At 42.8% G+C, this 16764-nt stretch overlaps 1 protein-coding gene across 1 annotated transcript in view; it reads left to right on the top strand.

The window, feature by feature from the left end:
• The first annotated feature begins 4241 nt into the window (after positions 1-4241).
• The window catches only part of LRIF1 (ligand dependent nuclear receptor interacting factor 1), a 121286-nt gene continuing 108763 nt past the window's right edge, over positions 4242-16764 (top strand). Inside the window, exon 1 of the mRNA XM_069640319.1 lies at positions 4242-4383. Coding sequence (XP_069496420.1) covers positions 4301-4383 — 83 coding nt within the window. The 5' untranslated portion in view covers positions 4242-4300. The remainder of the gene's footprint in view (positions 4384-16764) is intronic.

The following is a 16764-nucleotide window of genomic DNA, read 5'->3' as shown; positions in this document are numbered from 1 at the left end:
CAGTTCCGCCCCTGGCAAGCTTAGAGGAAAACAGGTAGAAGTTTTAAACACAGGCCCAAAATGCTTTGAATGTGATGACAATGAAGTGAGAAATGTGCTAAAATTGCTTTTAATTCCCTATAGGAGGTTCAGGGTAGGTGATAGCTACTTTGTATTAGTTCAGGATCACTTTAGTAATGCTCTATGAATGATTGTCATGTTGCAAACGAATTTCAGCAAAGGAAAGCAAGGACAGATTTTTACACTTGGCTGAAATTAAGCAATATGTCAAATCGCGCCAAATTTTCAGAGTGCGTCGGGCGCGATTACGGAGGGAGTATGAGGAGTAGCAAGTCGGTTTAGAGCTTCAAAATAAAAGTTAAATCTCGCTTCTATCACAAACGGTTCCGGAGATACGGCCGATTTAGTAAGGTAGTTTTTCGGATTTGAAATTTTAAAGCTCAGAATGACAGATGACAGTTTTCAGGTTTAAAGATGACAGAATGACACGATTCTAGGAGGCAGTTCTAAATAGGTTAAAATAGTTTGGATTAGATTATTTTAAACTAAGAGATTGGATTTTGGCACAGTGACTACTCACACTATATTTTTGAAATAAGCCGTCAAGGTCTGGACAGGTTGGACGGGACTTCCGGCGGGTGGTTCTGAAGTCCCGGCTATCTGGGTCAGCTCTGCTCTCTGGGTCTGTCAGGCACCGGTTCTGCTCACAACGGTCTGGTCTGTGGTTCTCTCTGGATCCGGATACAGAACTGCTTTCTGGATACTGCTACAGGTTCTTGCAAAAGTTCTTGGCAAAGAATTCAAACAGCTCGCCCGGCTGTTGAATAGTTTGGTTGGTTTTGAGGCCTGCTGAAGAGAACTCAGCTTGTGGTTTAGGCCTTTGCTTTAAATTGTGGAGTCAGAGTTCTAAGTTCTGGTCTCTGTCTAGCTGGAGTCAGTCTAGGTCTCTGGAGTTCTGGATGTGAATTCGTCCGTCAGCGTGCTCCGCAGAAAATGGGAATTGAGTGTCTCTACCTGTCCCAGCAGTCTTATGTGTTCTACAAGTGGGTATGTGCATGGACATAACTGAGCCGGCCCCTCGCAATCTATCATTGGCCACGTCCTCCTCTCTCCCTTGATTGGGGAGCTGGGTTGTGCGTCATCTTTATGGCTTACAGAAAGACACTCCCCTTGTCAATGTGCACACAAATCTATTTCTGATCCAAATACATATTTATCTATGTACCATTTTTCTAATATTATACGTCCAGTTAACCTATTTTCTGTAGCACCAAACCATCCGATCCCTGTCTTTGTAAGATGTCGTGTCCACTTATGACAGAAGTCTGGCCTTTTCATCCAGATAACGACCTCTAAACCTTTCCAGATTTTACACAAATGTGCAACAGGGATATGGGTTTCAGATGATAAAGTGTCAGATTTTTAACATGCATACCTTTGGACTAACAACCTTTTTTCCGCTACTATCCCCAAGAACATACCACAGGGTCCTAACACCTCTTAAAATGTGCACAGAAAAATCACAAGAATGATGATGTTATTTATGTAATTTTTACAAGTCCGCACTATGAATTATCCATCTTTTTAAATGATGCTCTGGCCCCAAAGGGGTGTGGTTTTCCAAAGAACATGGTGGAATTTCTGGTTTATCCACTTCCCCCAAGCTCAGCTTGCTCACAGATGCAGTGCCCCTCCCAGTTTCTCCCAAGAGGAAGCCATTTTACGACCCCCCCCCCCCCCAATATAACATTTGCCTGAGTCCAGGACAGGGCTTTGTTCAATTTCCTGCATTCTACAGGTACCACTCCCCTAATTCAATCAGAGAGGTGTCATCTCCTTTTGGCAGGGGCAGCAGGATGCAGCCAGGCCTGGGAACACAGCTGCTGAATTCCCTCTCCTGTCGGGGGTAGTTGTCAGGCAGAATCCAGTTTCATTAAGCCAGGCTTCAGCTAAATGTCACTTTTGTTCCCAGTTTTTCTTCATTCAAATCAAACTCACAATTTTTACACATGCAGCTAGAATGCTGATTCTAAGTTCAAAACTATGACATTTAACAGTTGCAAACTATGTGACACTCAAAAGTAGGTCACTCATTTAATTTAAACATTTCGATTTTAGTGGTTTTAAATCCAATTTCAGTTAAGATGCTGACATCCACAGCTCAGCCAGTTTTGTTATAAACATTGTTTTGGGCTCTTCATCTTTCCAGATTTTGTATGCACACAAAACTTCATTCTGCCAGATGTCTGCTGGTGTTCAGTAAGATTTTTGAATATCCTGCAATGTTTGAAATAGGCATTTTGAGCTTGCATTCAGGGAAACAAAGGTGATTTTAAAGCGCTTTTTTAGCCAACCGGCACTGCTGTTTTTCCTTTGGCACACATTTCACTCATGGCACTCCTGGCCCATCATGCTTACACTGGTGGGTGGCAGGTTAGGCAACCATTTTGGTGTGCACACAAACTGCGCGATTTTCCCGGATTGTGGCGCAACTGTGGGCTTTTCCGCCATCTTGGATTTCTAAGCCCACAGCACCAAATGTTGCAGCTTAATAGTCCAAACGTGGGTCAGGACACCCAACACTTCCCTTTCCTCAACACCCATGGTTGCTCCTTGCCATCTCCATTTCCACTGGCTGCTCCATGTACACACACAGCGAGTGTGCACTCCTCCTGGCAGTTTAAATCCAGGCAGCTCTGCCTTCCTGGCCCACTCATTGCACCAGGCCAGGGCTCTTCATGCCCAATGGATGGGCTTTGACTTATCTCACAACACTGATGCCAATGCCTCCCACTGCCGCTGTCCAGCCTCATGTACCCCCATTTTGCAGGACTTATACCTGTCCTGGTCCTCTCCTGGACCTTCATGCAGCATGGACACTTCCAGGTTTCACATGTATTGGCCTCAGCTCTGCTTCCATGGACTCCGCTCTTCACATGGACTGACTTCTCATGTGAGGCCTCACTACTTCTTCTTCTTGAGTCTCCATCACTCATCACTCTCTCCCTCTTCTCTGGGCTCGCTTTAGTTAATCCTTGTCGCCAAAATGACAAGAAACATAACAATAACACGTACTTCTGTGTCCATGGATCTATAGAGGTTTCATACACTAGCTGTAGCCCGAGTTACAGATTTTGGTTACCCTGTAAGAAATACTGCATTATGTATGTTTTACATATAGACCCCACGTCGAATCTGGAAAATGCCATTCCTCAAATGTGTAAAAGTGGACAAGTCACACCTCCCTCTGTGCCTCGGTTCTTATATCTGGCTGAAATGAGCGCACCTGGAAACACAGTGCTAGATGCATCTAAACAAATCTGAAGGTCGTTTGCCACCACTTCCTGTGATGTCACTTGGGGGTGGCTTAAAATTACATAATTTCGGGTGATTTCATCAGGGGGTCAAGAGTTGTGCTGCCGCTGCCTCTGGCATTTTGGTGAGATGATATCCCTGCTGGGATGAGGAAAAGGGACGTGAGGTAATGACATACATGCCAACCCTCCCGATTTAGGCGGGAGACTCCCGATTTTGAGATGAAAAATATTGCTATTTTTCACAGTCTCCCGCCTAAAATAACTTAGCCCCAATGCATTCCTATGGGGAAATATGTGTCTCCCGATTTCCCTGTGGAAATCTCCCTACCAGGTGCATCTGAATGTTGGCATGTATGTAATGAGGAAATACATACAATAGGCTGGGGAATGGATGTGTGGTGGGGAACAGTTTGCGACATGGAAGTGCGCTGTGTATGCATGTGGGTGCATTTTAGTTGTTTTTCTTGGGCACGTCCTTATTGCCTAGAAACTGTCGAGACAAAATCTAACAAATCCAGACCCTCTGCACTGACAGAACTCTGAAAGTCCCACACATTGGATTATAACCCCAATTTAGAACTAGACCGCTTTACAAAACCCACGCATAGGCAGCGTTCATAGTTCCATCGAAGACCCTCTGCACAGGTCTACGACGAGCGGTGTAAAAAAACTCTTGCTCGACAAAAATTCTACCTTGATAGTTCGCAGCAAACTGGCGACTCGTATCTCGATGTCGTATCAAATCGAGAAATGTGTTTTTGTGAATCCGTTCCTTGTTTACGTCAGTTCGTTTCTTCCCGCTCTTAGTATGATCACGAGCTTAGAAGGACATACGCTGCAAAAAATGCTACGTATAATACACGTGACGACAGCACGTTGCTCGGTCCGTTCCTCCAATGGGAACTATCCCCCCCCTGCCCCCACCCCCCACCGAAGAAAGGAAAAGGGAGAGCAGACTTGCCACGTCGGCCGCGCGCTTTGCCATGAGCCAAATCAGTCAGGGGTTGGCCACCCCGCCCCGCACTCCCGCTGCTGCCCCTCCCAGAGCATCGAACTGCTCTAACAGGTGAGTAGAGCGGCACTACTATAAACTCCATGAAACAACATGGCGGCAAGTCGGCCATTTTGGATTTAAAAGGCGGAGCCAATTTAATTATCTCACTTTGAGAGGGTAGGATTGTTTTATTTACCTTGCCTTCACACAGCAGTGTGCAGAGGATAATTTTGCACCCAAAAGTGCAGCAAGCCTTTAATTTCCTTTGTAATGCAATACCCACAATATTTTGGTGGTGCCAGAAGTAAAGCTGTTGAGTTTTATTGAAAGAATATAAGTAATATGAAGGTTTAGGGACCATTGATGTGGTTGTCAGCGTAACATTATTTTCTTACATAAGACAATGCGAGAAAGCATTCCTCTCAACTCACACGCTTTAGGCGGTTGTCACATGCCTTGGAATTAATTCATTCATCCTCCAAGCCTAATACCTGTCCACATAGCTCTCAACCTTTAATGGCCCTTGGGTGGGTGAAAACACCAGATTTTACATTTGGCGGGTGAAAGCCCATTGATTCCTATTGGCGTTTAGCAAGCTTGGCGGGTGAGAGAGCTGCCTAATTGGTGGGTGACACCCGCCAAAAGCGTGTGAGTTGAGAGGTATGTGTCCATTCTTTTCAATGGGCTTTCACCTGCGCAAAAGAAAATTCTCCTTCCCCCTCCCATGGGAATTAAAAGGTTGCACGTTATGAGAGAGTCTTCTTTCTGCAGGTAAGGTGCTCATACCTGTCGCTCTTTTGTGAGCCTCTGGGCAGGGGAAAAAGGTGGATTTTGTTTTTGGGAGTTGAGAGCCCATGTAAGGATGGGTCAGGGGTTTGGCGGCAGGGACGGAGACAGCCTCGAAATTTTGGGGGGCTGGATGGCAGTTTTGAAAACATTTACGTGAGGTAGGACATTAAACATATTGTCCTACCACCCCCTCCCCAATCCCAGGAGGCTGAGTAGATATTACGCCTTCCTTTGGCCCATTAGATCTATCTTTCACCCCAAGTTGCCAGAGGCGTAGCCATGATTCTGTAACAAGTGGGACCAAGAGGTAATGTAGTAGGGCCCACCACACTAAGGAGAGCCCGCAGAAGGAAGGGCACTTGTTCTGCCCCCAGCCAAATGCATAGGAGTGACAGAGAGTAATAAGGGAGGCCGAGGAGGCCAAACTAATCAAGGGGGGTTGTCTCCTTGAGAAAAGTTTTTAAATAATGGGTTAAAATAGTGCATTTTACAGAACACTTCATGTGATGTAAAAAGCCAAACAGTTTACAATCGGTTTTGCAGTGTAAGACATAAAAAGTCCATTAGATGCCAAGTCACCAACAATTCACAGGAGCATTTTCAAACACATTTTCATAATGCCTTTGCCCACTATTTGCCAGTACTTTGCAAGTGTAAAAAGCATTTTCATATTGATCGTGCTCACACAAGTCCATTCTAGTGCATCTATAAATGTCACTATTACCACATAGGAAAAAACTCAAGTTTGCTCTGTCCATAATGCCAGTAACGATACTATAACAAAGCATGGTTGTGCTAGCTCTCCAAATACATGCCAGTATGCCCATGTAAGAACATACTCCTGTTGGTTTTGCCTTAATGCCAGTGAAAAAGAGCCATGCCACGGTAAGAAAATAATATCCTTGCTGGCTACACACATCTCCCAGTCCCCATATAAGAACACTCATCATGTTGTATTTGCATCCACACAAATATACTTTTTTTTAGTTAATGCTAATTATTGAAAGCATGGGCCATGTAAAAGCTGAGCCAGAGGTTAAGCCTTTAGCTGCAACATAGGGGCAGGGGTTTGGGTCTACTGATATCCCCTGGGCAGGCTTTTGTCCTCTGCCTCTACAGTCACTTCAATGACTGTTTTCTCGCCTCAGAGAGCTGTGTGTTTGCATAAGTAAATACACTGATCTCTGAGATGTGAAATGTGACAGGTTTATGCTGGCTGAGCCAGGGCTCGGTGTAACAGCAGAGTGATGCCTGCTGTGTCAAAGTGGGGGGACTTTAGCCCTCCCAAGCCCATGCCTGGCGCCGCCCCTGTTTGGCAGGACTGATTCTATGATGGGTGACCCGCCAAAAGTGTGTGAGTAGAGGAGTCTGGATGCTGTGGGCATTTGTTCCGCAGCACCCATGGATTTCTATGGGAGAAGGTTGGTCCACGTGGAGGAAGATGGCGGTGTGGGGGGACCAAAGGGAAAGGAAAGACCAAGAAACAAGTGACATATTGGTGCTCATGGGTGTGTCCCTGTGGGGAAATCCTATTAAAAAAGGCTGGTGGTCAGCAGTGACCCCCGTGAAAGCGCACACACAGCATAGTAGCGCGAGACATGCCCACATACTCATAAACAAGGAAGAGAAAAGCTGTGAGGATTGCAAACTCCCAAAGAAGACAAAGTGGGAAATGGGCACGGCACAAGACGAGGGAGACATGCAGTGGGTAGGGCAGAGAGGATGTGAGTGCAGATGGCCAGAGCAGTAACATAGTGCACAGGGTCATGTTTCGCAGAAACAACTCTATAATTTCCAATCTTTACACTAATGATGAAAGTGTGATGTGACTGTAAACCGGACTATGGCTACCATCTGGCCCGTGGCTTGACCTGCAAATGTAAGGCTATTCACTCGAGCCACAGATGCTGCCTTTAAATCCATGAAGTAGGGTACCTTGTTTAATTACAACCGTTTGCTGTTATTATCTCTTTGGCAGATTGCTTTTTCAAAATAAACATTTTGAGAGCTTCCTCTATCAACAGAATGCAGAATGCACAGAAAGATATGCAGTGCAGTTGAACACCCGTAGATTTAAATAGAAAGAGTTGGAGGCATCCTGTATTTGTTAGTGCTGCACGTTTATGCTCACTTCTTTGCCACCTGATTGACCCCAGTTTTATTCTCGAGTTAAAAGACAAAATGCTGAATTGAGTTGGATAAAAAATAATTGTCTAAATGAATAGAGAAACAAACGGAGACGACCTTCCAAGGAAACCTGTCATTTCCATATTCATCAATCTGCTCTTGTCCCAATTCAGATCTGGATTTTTCAAAACTCTATTATTTAGATCAGCCAGGAAATGGTCTTGCATTTGACCGAAACGTTCATAGTACATTTCAAAAGGCCGGTATTACCTGTCGCATGGAGCTCAAACGTTATAATTTCTAATTTGTGTCCTCTGACATGGAACTGCTTGTAGAAGGGAGTGCCCTTATAAGAACTTTCCATTGATCGGAGGATAGCTTGGTGGCAACGTGCTCGTCTTAGAAGTAAGACCATGCCGGGCAGCACGGGTTTAATACCCAGTCCAGTGCTTGGAGGTCTGACTCCGCCATGACGTGCAATATAAAAACCCACTTTAACCATTATTGGACTGGAAGAATATTCTTGGAGACCGAGCAGGAATTTCACATGACTCAGATATATGGGAAATAATACATCAATGCACTCTCCTGTGAATGACTGTCAAGTTTTGGGGGAGTCTAGGCATGATGGCACGTTTGTGACACGTTTGACCCTGAAGCCATTTGTCTGAACTTGGCATTTGTGCAACTTGGCCCACGCAATGTTAACCAAGGGGCAGTCCAAATGGAAAAAGTGTTGATATTCAAGAAGCAGTTATATTACGTGTGTGTCCTTCTACCTGTGATGGCTTTTTCGCCAACAATACTTAAAATTCAAGTAACGACTATGTCTGTTTTTCACATTATAAATACAACCCTGCAATTTCTAGCATGCATAATCCTGTGTCAATGGATAACCCATTACGTGGGGCTGCTTGGGAGTTACTTCTTTTTTTGCTGCAGTAATCTCTCTGGATAATTTTCTACATTGGTCCCCATTTTCAAATTGCCCATACGAGACAGGCTTTGCATTTTGTGCACTTTGGCCATCCATGCACTTTAGCACCTTTGCACTATGAAGAGCAAAAAAAAGTGTTAAAATATGGCAAAACAGAATCGATAAATTGTTGTGCACTTCGTAGTCAATAAAGTGTACATTCCTCCCACAAGTTACCTTGCAGGAGCCATTTATAATGTATTTGCCTGATTTTAGCAGGTGACAAAACAGGAGGATTTCTTGGGAATACAATAGATTTGGGCCAGCCTGAAAATGACATTTGGTTTTTGCAGGCGAAAATGTTTTGTGCCCTGATTGGCCGGCAAAATATTGAAAAGTGCAAAAAAATGTGTAAGACCAGACATGGCAGGTTTTTACCCCACATTTAGCACTCAAGAGGGGCTCCAAGGTAAGGCCCGTTATGTTTGTGCATCATACCTTAACAATGTAAGATAAAGGCATGCAACAGTTTGTGCATTAATGATGGTACATAAGCAAGACATACCATCTCTTGCTTGGTATGTAGTGACAATAATGTGATTTAGAGATTTTAAGGCTCAGCCTTTGCTTTTCAAGATGTTACAACATGTTAATGTGATTTGTACCACACACCTCTGCAATTTTCGTTGTCTCCAGACACTCTGGCACATCTGAAAAGAAACTGGGAGGGGCGGGTTTGTTTTTGAGGGGAGAGGGAGTGCGCAAAAGTGCTTTTGCAGTTCTGTTGTGTGCTGGTTTGTTTCTTGGTTATGGGTGTTTTGGAAGAGTGTTTGTTTTGCTGTATGATTTCTGAGTTGGTGTTGTGGTAGTCGTGTGGGTGTTGTCATTAATACAACAAGGTGGCAAGTCAGCCATTTTGAAATGAAAAAGCAGAGCCAATTTAATTATCTCTGTGAGAGGATAGGATTGTTTTTGTCTTTGGTAGTTGTGTGCTTGCAGGACAATTGATGATTTTAGTCGTGTTAGAGGTAGGAGTGACAGGATCCTCATGCTGATGTTGCTTAGATTCTTTGGTTTAAGCTGAAATTCCAAATTGAGTTGTGGTGATATTGCGTTTTCTTTCGCTGGGTCTGCTTAGGTTTGTTGTCATTTTAACAACATATGCATTTTTAGTCAAAAATGATAATCTTGGTTGTTCTTAACAAATGCATATTTAAACAGGCATTGGCAAAGCCAACCGTTTTGGCTTTTATATAGGCATGGGATAGGCATGTTCCAGGCACTGCCATAATGGTGCTATAAAATGGTAACAGCTGGAAAATGGTGTGAGTACCTCATCATATGATAGCAGTACCTGGCAAATGCCTATACAGTGTTGACTTTGCCAATGCTTTTGTTAATAGGATTTCCGTGCAAGGAACAGATATGAGGGCCCAGATACTGCTTATAAATCGTGTGCCTGAAGGCGCACTTGATTCACACATTTTTATAAAGTCGTCAACTCCCAGAACTGCTTAAAAATAATATTAATATTGATCATAATGCTTAATAGAGCTAGCACACTGTTACACTGCTTATTAGTCATATGTGATTTATATCACACACATTTTGCTAGAAAGCAACAGATCATTGTACAATTAGAATAAATAGTCCATAATCGAAAATGGAGAAGCAAGGAGGTCCCTTTGTGAGTTTCCTGTCATTGTCAGTCGTGGTAGTGTTCCTTAAGAGTCTTCTGTTCCTTCAGTAAATTCAAGAGGGAGCCAGACTGTTTTTTTTTGTTCCAGATTGTGAGGGTATATTGGGAGAATGATCTAGGGCATGTGTAGACATTGCCTCCATAGCTGTATTCGGTGAGTTCGGGCAGTCTGATGTAAAGATATCTACATTATCTTCCCCAGTGAGAGATGCATAGAAGATTTGTACGGATGCACGGTGTTTTCATACTTGGAAGCCCGTTATGGAATAAATTAAGATCAGCGGACGTGCAAGTTATGTAAAGTAGCAAAGAAAAACTGCAGCACATATTTGTGTGTGTCAATGGGGCACAGAAGAAGGTTGATTCCCCTCTTATTTCAGGACTGCCAAACAAGCACTGAAATTGTTACTAACGGGTGGCTCCAATACAATATGTAAAAATATAAACCTTTTTATGAATACACCTAAATATTTAGTAAATCCAGTTGAATTATGTTTTAACTGGGATCTAGCATGTTTTAGTAATGTGGTTATGTATTAGGATATTGGGTGTAAACTGTTAAATGTTTAAAGGTTTGTTTAAACCCTTCACAAAATGTATTTCATTACTGTTTTGTCTACCATTTGTTCAGAGTTTTGCATTGCATTTTTTTCAGTGAAGGCAATCCAACCATTTTCTTCTCCATTAGATTTAAATTATTTGATCAAACGCAATCCATCATCCAACTTTCTTTTCTTTGCTAGCCTAACGCTCAGATTACTTTCGTTTAATCTTAATTAGAACTAGTCCACTCTTCTTCGTCCTTCAATGAAAATGCCCAACGTCCCCCAGATTATTTCACTGGAAATTCATATAATTTTCTTTCTGTGCTCCCCAGGGGGTACAAAATGGCAGCTGCCACCCATCAATCCTGTTACCGTACTAAAATAGACGTCCTATCAAGTAAGGAGATGAGGAGTCAGGTCTGTGACGAGGGAGTGCTGGACGAAGATAGCCAGTTTACAAGGGGAGTATCACCTCTGCTTCCCCTCTTTCTCATCCCAGTCCTTGACTTAATGAATAATCTCAAATGCATGGGATTGCCCTGCCACAATAAAAAGGCAGAGCCAGGAAGACTGCAAAAACCACTGTAACTTTAATGCCCTTACTGGGAACAGATTTCAGAGGCAAAACTATGATCAGACAGCCAGAAAGAAAGGCAATAGTGATGTGCAAATATTTTGCGTGAAGGCCAGGTAGCTGCCCTGCACATATTGAGCAGGAAGACTTTGCCCTTGGCCAAATAGGTCTCCACCCCTCTGGTTGAGCTTTCCATTACTTTTCCCAGAAAGATGTGTGCAAACGATTGAGTTGGATAGGAAAATGTCATTCGACCAATGACTAATTGTGAATGATTGCCACCTGGCTGGGGTAGGGAAACCCAAGCTTTTTAATAATTAATAACAAAATGATGTGCGTAATCCATCTCAGAATGGGTGGTCCGCTAACCTCACACACCTTTCATGAAACTCCATGCCAAAGCATAATGTAAACGTGCGCCCTGCTGCATTAGTATCCTATCTGCAGACCCTTCTCTCCCATGAAACGGAGCAGGTTCAGAAGTGCTGTGACAGCAAAGTCACTGCAGTGCAGAAATTGCAATTAAATCTGAATATCTGTTTCAAAACCACATCATTATGACAAACTATCAACCAGGTGGCAGGATAATCTGGAAATAAACGTCATACCTAGGTTCTGGTATGGTGGATGATGGTTCTCATAATTATTAAAAACCACATCTGATTGTAACATACCAGTGTCAAACCTGTGAGCTCAGACTAGCTATGAGCGGCAATGTGGTTTCCAGGCACCTGCATGTCTGCATTCCAGTGAATAGAACAAAGGAAAGGATGCCTGCCTCTGGTGCCATTCTGGAAGTTTGAATGTGGAAGGCCTTGTGACACCCAACAGAGGCTCTCCTTTGAGCCTGGCTTCAAAGAGGCCATTCCACGACAAACGCCTGCCTCACAATAGGGGTTGCACACCAAAAGGCCTTTGAAGGTCTGGGCTAGTGAAGCGGTGGGATTAGGCACCGAGGCAGAGCACAGTAGAGGGGAGAAAGGATTCTCTCATCTCGATTTTCTGGGGCTTTCTCTTTCCTTCCTGTCTCCTACACTTCCTGCAGAGCAAAGCACTTTGGGTATGATGCAACAAGGCCCAAGCCAAGGGTGATGTTATGTTCGTTCCTCAATGTACTTCACAGCATCATGTCACAACACAACCCAGTTCATGTGTTTTTGTACGTTTATTCATATGGAGAGTTCCCCTTCAGCCATCACAGCTCCGATATCGTTATCTCCCAGGAGCTCGCAACACGAGCCTCGCAGACAACGTCATCTGGAACCCGAGCTGGTGAAGGTTCTCAACTTAGTGATGCAATCACCAAGTTACACAACATAACATCTCCCCCCCCTTTATAATTAACACAAGTAACTACCACATTCTTTAAATAACAAGAGAACTATTAAAGAGAAATTCAAGACATCAGGCTACGCCACAAAAGCAAAAGGATACATATCGTTGCTGCTTCCCAGGTATAACCAATGGGCCCCTTGCGAAGAGGGTATTAATAATACATGAAGTCTTTCTTGAAATATGGCACTCTACTTCTAGGTTTCGCCATACATGTATAGTCCTTCCTCACATCTGTAACATTGGTGTGTTTGGTTGTTGACTCTTCTTTACTTTTGTTGACATCTCTCCACTCCACTCTTTTAGCAATGTCGAGAGTTCGCTTTACTTCCCCCATCTGTCTTGATCACATCATCACATGACCACCGATTTCCATCTTCTAATACTACAGATTTACTGGAACAACTCTACCATCTGCGGACAACGGTATTTGGATTCTCCCTTCACAACTCTTCTGGGCTCTTTCACTCTAACCCAATCACCTTCCTTTATGGTATTTTCTTTCACCTTCTTCTGTCTGTCATAATATTTCTTATACTTTGCTTGCTTATCTTTTACTCTCTCTACCACAGCTTCCATGTCCACAACTCTGTTGCTCCTTCCTGTTAACCAAGCCGGCCTCAGTCTGTTGGTGGCCACTCTTCCCCTCATCATTGTGAATGGTTCTACCTCTGTTGTGGAATGTGGCGTGACTTTATATGTGAGCAATGCTTCTTTAAGAGTCTCTCTCCAAGGAATGTTGTTTGCAACTGCTAATTGAATAGTGTCTTTGATAAATCTATTCATTCTCTCAACCAATTCATTTACCATAGGGTGGTATAAAGCAGTGGTTCTATGTCTAATTGCTCTTTCCTTGAGAAAATCATGTACATCATTTGCCATGAATTGTGCCCCATTATCTGATTTCAACTCCTGAGGCTCTCCTTCCCTGTCAAATATTTCTTCCAGAAATCTCTTGACTTTTATTGCAGACATAGACTCCTCTACAATGCAACATTCAACCCACTTAGAGGTATAGTCAACCAATACTATGATGTAAATCTTATGCGGCTCCAATATTTCAAATGGTCCTGAAATATCAATGGCTAACTTTGTCCACACTGATACTGGTATCTCTATGGGTTGCAAAGGTGTGGCTCTGACAAACTTTCCCTTGTCACTCACCGCACATGCAGAGCACACTTTCACCGTGTTTTGCAACTCATTCCACATCCTAGGCCACCAATAAACCTCTCTTACTCTTCTTTTAGTGAGATTTCTCCCTATATGTCCTTCATGTGCTATTTGCATGATCTTCTATCTCAAACTCATGGGCGGCACAATACGATCACCCCGATATATGCAGACCTCATTGCACGACATTTCCTCCTTCTTGCCTTCCCATGGCACTATCCCTTCATGAACGTCCTTCCAGTCACTCGTTATCGCTAACCTTAATTGTTCCTGTTCCTCATCTGCCTTGACAGCTTCCATCCAATCCTCCTTAGTGAAACCAGGATGTATTTGTGCAATGACGCTGTCCATTTCCACTTCATCTTTATCATTTCCTTCATCACCTGAGGAGCATGGTAATCGAGAAAAGCAATCTGCAACTACATTACTCTTACCTGGAGTATATTTGATAGAAAGATTGTACTGCATTATGACAAGAATCCATCTTCTTATGCGAGGAGATGATAAATGTGGATTTCTTGGATTTAGAATATGAATCAATGGCTTGTGATCAGTTCTAACTTCAATGGGAATACCCCATATTAATCCTTTAAAATGTTCTAAAATCCACATCACAGCCAAAGCCTCTTTCTCTATTGTAGAATAATTTTTTTCAGCATCTTTCAGTGTTCTAGAAGCAAAGGCTATAGGAACAACTTACTCATTTTTAACCTGTTCAAGTACCCCTCCCAAGCCTGAATTGCTCGCATCTACAGATATGACAGTTTTGGCACTACAATCAAACATTTTCAAAACTGGAGCTCTGTTTTGTTTCTAGTTCTTTTTTACATTCCATAGACCATCCAAACTTCACGTTCTTCTTCATCAAGTTCCTCATGTGTGTCGTTTTGTCTGTATAATGATCAATGAACTTCGCATAGTACTCCGTTAAGCCCAACAAGCTTCTCAATTGATCTTTATTCGACGGCTCAGGAAGTCTCATTATAGTATCCACTAAAGCCTCTTTAGGCTTAATCCCATCGGCATCAATACAATGGCCCAAATAAGTCACTTCACTCTTTTTCACTTTGCATTTTTCAATCTTCAACGTAAGACCTCTCTGTTGTAATATTTGAAGAACTCCCAGGAGCTTGGCATTGTGATCTTCTTCTGTCATAGCTGATATCAAAATGTCATCTTGGAAATAGTACACTCCAGGTAACCCTTCGAATAAATGTTGCATTAGTCTCTGAAAGACAGCAGCTGCCGACGCTAGGCCAAACGGCATCCTTTTAAAGCGAAAAGCCCCCAACGGTGTTATAAATGACGTCAGATGTCTGGAGTTTTCTTCTAGTTCAACCTGATGATATGCTGATGATAAATCAAGTGTGGAAAAATATTTGGCCGGCTCCATAGTGGTGAGCATTTCTCCTATATTTGGCAGGGGATGGCGATCTATCCATATATTGTTGTTCAAATCTCTTAGGTCAACACACATCCTAATGTCCCCCCCCTGCTTCCTTACTATAACGATGGGGGACAACCACTCCGAACTTTCTATCGGTTCAATGATATCTTGGGAACACAATTTTTCCAATTCTTTCTTCAAAGGATCACGTGTTCCAACTGGTATGTTCCTCAACTTATGCACAACAGGTCTCGTTCCTCTTTTCAAAACAATGCGATGCTTAAAGCCTCTGAGTACCCCAATCTTCTCATTGAATACTTCCGGAAATCTCTGAACCAAACCATCAGGGGAATCACAACATTTATCTAAGACGCTCAAAATGGGCTTGACTTCTCCCGGGTGAATTCTAATCTTTAGTGCTGCTTGTTCCCACCAACCAACTATGGCAAAACCTTTGAGTGCCACGTACAACTTGCAGTAAGTTTGTCTCCCTTCAAAGGACAACTGTACCCAAACATAGCCAACGATATCAATAGGGGATTTGCCATACCCTGTCGCTTTGACTCTTGTCATATGTAGATCCTCCATCTTCTTATTCAAAATTCCTTCAAACATGTCTGTCTACTATGGTATACGGAGATCCAGTATCGACCATAATTTGTATGGTCACTCCATCCACTTTCATTGGTACCCACGGACCCACTGCTTTTCCACTGGACGAAAGAGCCAAAATATGTATTACTTCTTCAATTTCATCAGAAATTGCAACTACTCCATCTGGCTGCTGATTCTCCTCTACAGTTCTCACTCCTGATGTAGATTTCCTACTGTTAAATCTATGACCTCTATAATTACTCCCACGCATGAAATATCTCACCCTTCCTCTGATGCTTCTGCACATCTTGCCATAGTGTCCCACTTGACCACACTTAAAGCATTCTGCATTAACTGCTGGACAGTCTTTGTCTGGATTCGCATGTTTAAACCATCCACACTTGCCACAATTGGCTTGATATCTGGAAAGGGTATCTCTGTTTTGCCATGAGCTCGTACCCCTATCCGATCTCACTATTTTCTTTACCATAGAAATCAATGACTCTTCATCTTTATCTGGGCTCTCGTTCTGCACAGCCTGAATTGCACACTTATCAAGTACCTTCTGTTTATTTTGCACTTCACGCATGCATTTATCTCCTAGTTCAATGGATCTTGCAATCTCCAATGTTTGTTCCAAAGTTGGATTTTTCGCTTGCCAAAGTCTCTGTTGTATTTTGGGATCAGCAACATGTAGAACTATCTGATCTCTTAGGTACTCATTAGCTATACCAGAAAAGTCACATGTTGCAATGAGACCTCTCAATGCTGCCACATACACATCAATCGACTCATTTTTGAGTTGTTTCCTGGTAAAGAACCTATATCTTTCTAGGACAACATTTGTCTTATTTCCAAAGTGTTTGCTCAATTTCGTTAATGCCACCTCATACTTCCTGGAACTGGTCGTAGCATCACCTGAACTACTACCAGAGTCAGCATCCCCAGGTAATGTCCTGAAAATTCTCAATGCTTCTGTACCTATGCAGCTCAACAATGTAGCTTCTTTCAAGTCATCACTGAACTTTGCACCTCCTATAGCTCTCATGTAGACTTGAAAATTGTCCAACCATTGTTCCCAAGACAACACAGGATTTCCTGGATGAGCTAAAAACTTTTCTGGAGCTGGTATACTCTGCATTTTTTTTTTATTACTTCCCCTTATAATTTATTATTCTTTCTTCCTTGTATGCAGTTATCTGTACTGTGTAACTCCTTTTATTGCATCTGTTATTGTCATTTATTCACTTTAATGATACCGTGCTATTCTTACAGTTCAGCTGCTTTAAGTACATATTCACTTCAAGTGTTACAGTA

The sequence above is a fragment of the Ambystoma mexicanum genome, chromosome 7q, assembly GCF_040938575.1.
Source record: "Ambystoma mexicanum isolate Mex_15411 chromosome 7q, UKY_AmexF1_1, whole genome shotgun sequence".
Taxonomy (NCBI): Eukaryota; Metazoa; Chordata; class Amphibia; order Caudata; family Ambystomatidae; genus Ambystoma; species Ambystoma mexicanum.
Note: the sequence above shows the minus strand (reverse complement) of the source record. Positions and strands in the feature narration are given on the sequence as shown.